Source organism: Charadrius vociferus, unplaced genomic scaffold, assembly GCF_000708025.1.
Source record: "Charadrius vociferus isolate BGI_N301 unplaced genomic scaffold, ASM70802v2 scaffold136, whole genome shotgun sequence".
Classification (NCBI taxonomy): Eukaryota; Metazoa; Chordata; class Aves; order Charadriiformes; family Charadriidae; genus Charadrius; species Charadrius vociferus.
The window spans coordinates 1,440,972-1,443,768 of NW_009648960.1; the positions used below are offsets into that span (position 1 = coordinate 1,440,972).

The 2,797-nt window shown below is 52.4% G+C and overlaps 1 protein-coding gene across 1 annotated transcript in view; it reads left to right on the forward strand.

Moving 5' to 3' along the window:
* MREG (melanoregulin) overlaps positions 1-2,797 on the forward strand; it is a 21,705-nt gene that overhangs the window by 517 nt on the left and 18,391 nt on the right. The window contains exon 2 of the mRNA XM_009887592.1: positions 5-41. Within this exon, the coding sequence (XP_009885894.1) occupies positions 5-41 (37 nt within the window). The remainder of the gene's footprint in view (positions 1-4; positions 42-2,797) is intronic.

Genomic DNA, 2,797 nt, shown 5'->3' on the forward strand with positions numbered 1-2,797 from the left:
GGAGGGGAGGCGGCGGCGCCCGAGAAGGAGCCCTTGCTCAGGTGAGACCTCCGTCCCCCGTCCCCTTCCCTATCCCCCAGCCCCCTCGGAGGGATGGCGCTGAGCCCCCGCCTCGCCTTGGGCAGGAGGAGGGATGCTCCCACCGGAGATGGGTCGCTTGGTCCACAGCCACGCGTGAGCCCCTCTTCACCCCTACGCCGGCACCGTCCGGACCCCAGAGCCCTTTCCCAGAGGTTGGCTGCCCCAGCCAGTCAAGCCGAGCCCCGATTTCCCCCAAAACAGTTTCCAGTGGTTTTACAGCCGCTGCTTTCCGGGGGCAGTTGGCCATCCCCTGCGAGAGCCGGACGGGGGACTCCAAAGGGATTGTATCCCGGCGGTACCAGGCTGCTTTCGGTTCCCTTTCCACCTGGCTTGGCTTGCCATAGGGGCCGGCTTCTTTCTGACACCTCCTGGCGTGATGCACGTCGGACTGCTGCGTGTCATGGGGTTTTTTTTATGGTTAAGTTTTAGCAAGTGAACCGAGAACGGCATCTTTTCGGTGTTTCCCGTGCACCCCTCCCCATGGGAACCGTTCAGCTTTTGTCTTTCCACGGTGGGATCTCAGTAGAGGAGGCTGAGCAAAAAAGGGGGTACCCACATCACTACGCAGGGGGTCGGGTCCCGCCGTTGAGCAGCTCTGTGCTGCGTAGAGCTCTGTTCCCAGGCTGGGGATGCTGGAAAGGAGATACTGCGGTATTACTGGAGCCGGCTTTATGTGAAAGCAGCATGCCTGCAGATTTCTCGAGAGCGGGTTTTTCTGTCCTGTCAATCGCATGTGTCTTGCTCATGGAGCTGGGAGGTTGGGGAGGGGGATTTTCATATAAAAAGATGAAGCCCTGAGTCGCGGAGAAGAGCTGTGCGAGCACGTAAGCAGGTTTTGCATGTTGCAAAACATCTGTGTGCTGGGTGTGGGGCACCGCTCCCTCCTTCCCCAGCTGCCAGCCGGGGTCCTGGTCACCGCCAGAGCCCACCGTGGGTGCCCCAGCCCTGGGAGTGTCCCCTCCTGCTGACATTGGTGGGACAGAGGCATTTCAGGAAGGGGGGTGGGATGCTCCCAGTGTGGCCTACATAGATATCAGGTAATAGCAGAGCTGGCAACAGGGCTTGAAATGTCCTGATTTTGCGCTGTTGAAGCAGTTACCTAAATAATAACCAGATAATCCTGAGCATGGGGCCTCCAGCTCAGGAAATTGGCATTAACCTAATGAGAGCCGAGCACACGTGCGGAGAGGCTCCTTCCTGCTGCTTTGCTGGCTGGGGTGGCTGTCCCTTGCCGGGCACCTTTCTTTAGTAACATGCCTTCTTGCTGGCGATCCAATTAATGCTGCCTATAAGTAGGAAAGCCTGTATAAATGCTGGGCATTCGGAAGGCACCTGTTCTTGCACAAGAGTGCCAGCGTAATTAAGCTAACAGCCTAATCACTGGCTTGTCCCTCTTTGGGAGGCTTTGGGGTTTTATTCCAAAGCAGGTCTCTTGCAAGAGCACGCTTGCTGTATTTTTATTTTTATCACAGTGTTGTTTAAAATTAATAACTTGCTTGCGATTTCAGATCTGTTAGCTGGATTTTAGTTTTTGGGAGCTGGTATTGCTACTGAAATGTTGACGTTATGACTTTTCACCTTACTTTTCACCCAAGCAGAGTGGTTGTGGCCTCAAAAATCTGACATGTCAAAGAATGAAGCAGTGAGAAGGAGGTAATATGTGCATAATTAGGTGCATATATTACCTGAGCATATACAAGGCTGGCTGTAACCCGTGACGAGGCCAGTGAGAGCAGCCAGCGCTGTGTGTGGAGGTGGGGATGGAGCACAGATGTAGGCACAGTGCTAGTGCAGGGCTGGGAAAAGAAACTCCGGCCAAAGTCAGGGAGCCAGGCTGCTGCAGCAAAGCATCCAGGCTGCCTGGCAGTCTCCTGAGGCAGGAAGGTGGTATCTGGCTCGGATGGTGTCCTCAGAATGCAAATAAACCAAGAATTTGGGTTCTGAATCCCAAAATGAGTTTAATGTGGACTGAAAGCCCCCCCCCGAGCAGAAATTTGTTGATGAAGCATTAGCGCTCAGCATTTTCTGGATAAAGCCCAGAGTGTGAAATGATCTGAGTCCCCTCCGGTCCCACAGAGACTCCTGTAACCTGCAAAGCAGACTGCTGTTCATGTGCTCCTTTTTTTTTTTAACTCCCATTTCTTTTTAAATGTTGCTTGGAAGTCCAGCATGCTCTGGGGGTGCTCGCTGTTGGCAGAGGTCTCCATGCTTGTATGGATTTGCTGACTCCTGGGCACTGCCTGCATCCCTTACAGGCTGCTGGATGCTCCGTGCTGCAGTTTGGAAATAGAGATGCGTTGGGAATTGCCTTGCAAGCTGTGAGGGAGTGGCTCATAAAAGCTAAGGCGTGTTAGTATTATTGCCAAATACGAGTTTTTAAAGTAAGTCAAGTCAGATGTTAAGGGTACCAGTAAGTCACTGAGTGGGAAGAAGCCTGTTGAAGGCAGGATGGGACTGAACTCATGCTGATAGCACATCTGGCTCCTGAGTGATCTCCTCCAGGCTGGGATCCTGCCTGCTCCACATTTGAAAAATGGTTTGAGTGAACCTGTACTGGTTCTGGTGTAGGAATGGCTGAGTTATACCATCCACACCCTCCAAGTTACGTTTGTTTGCTTGTCTTTAATGAGAGATTATAAGAGATTATCTTTTCCCTTATTACCTGTTGCTCAGGTTTTTGGTTTGTTGAAAGTCTTATTAACCTTCCTGCAGGAAT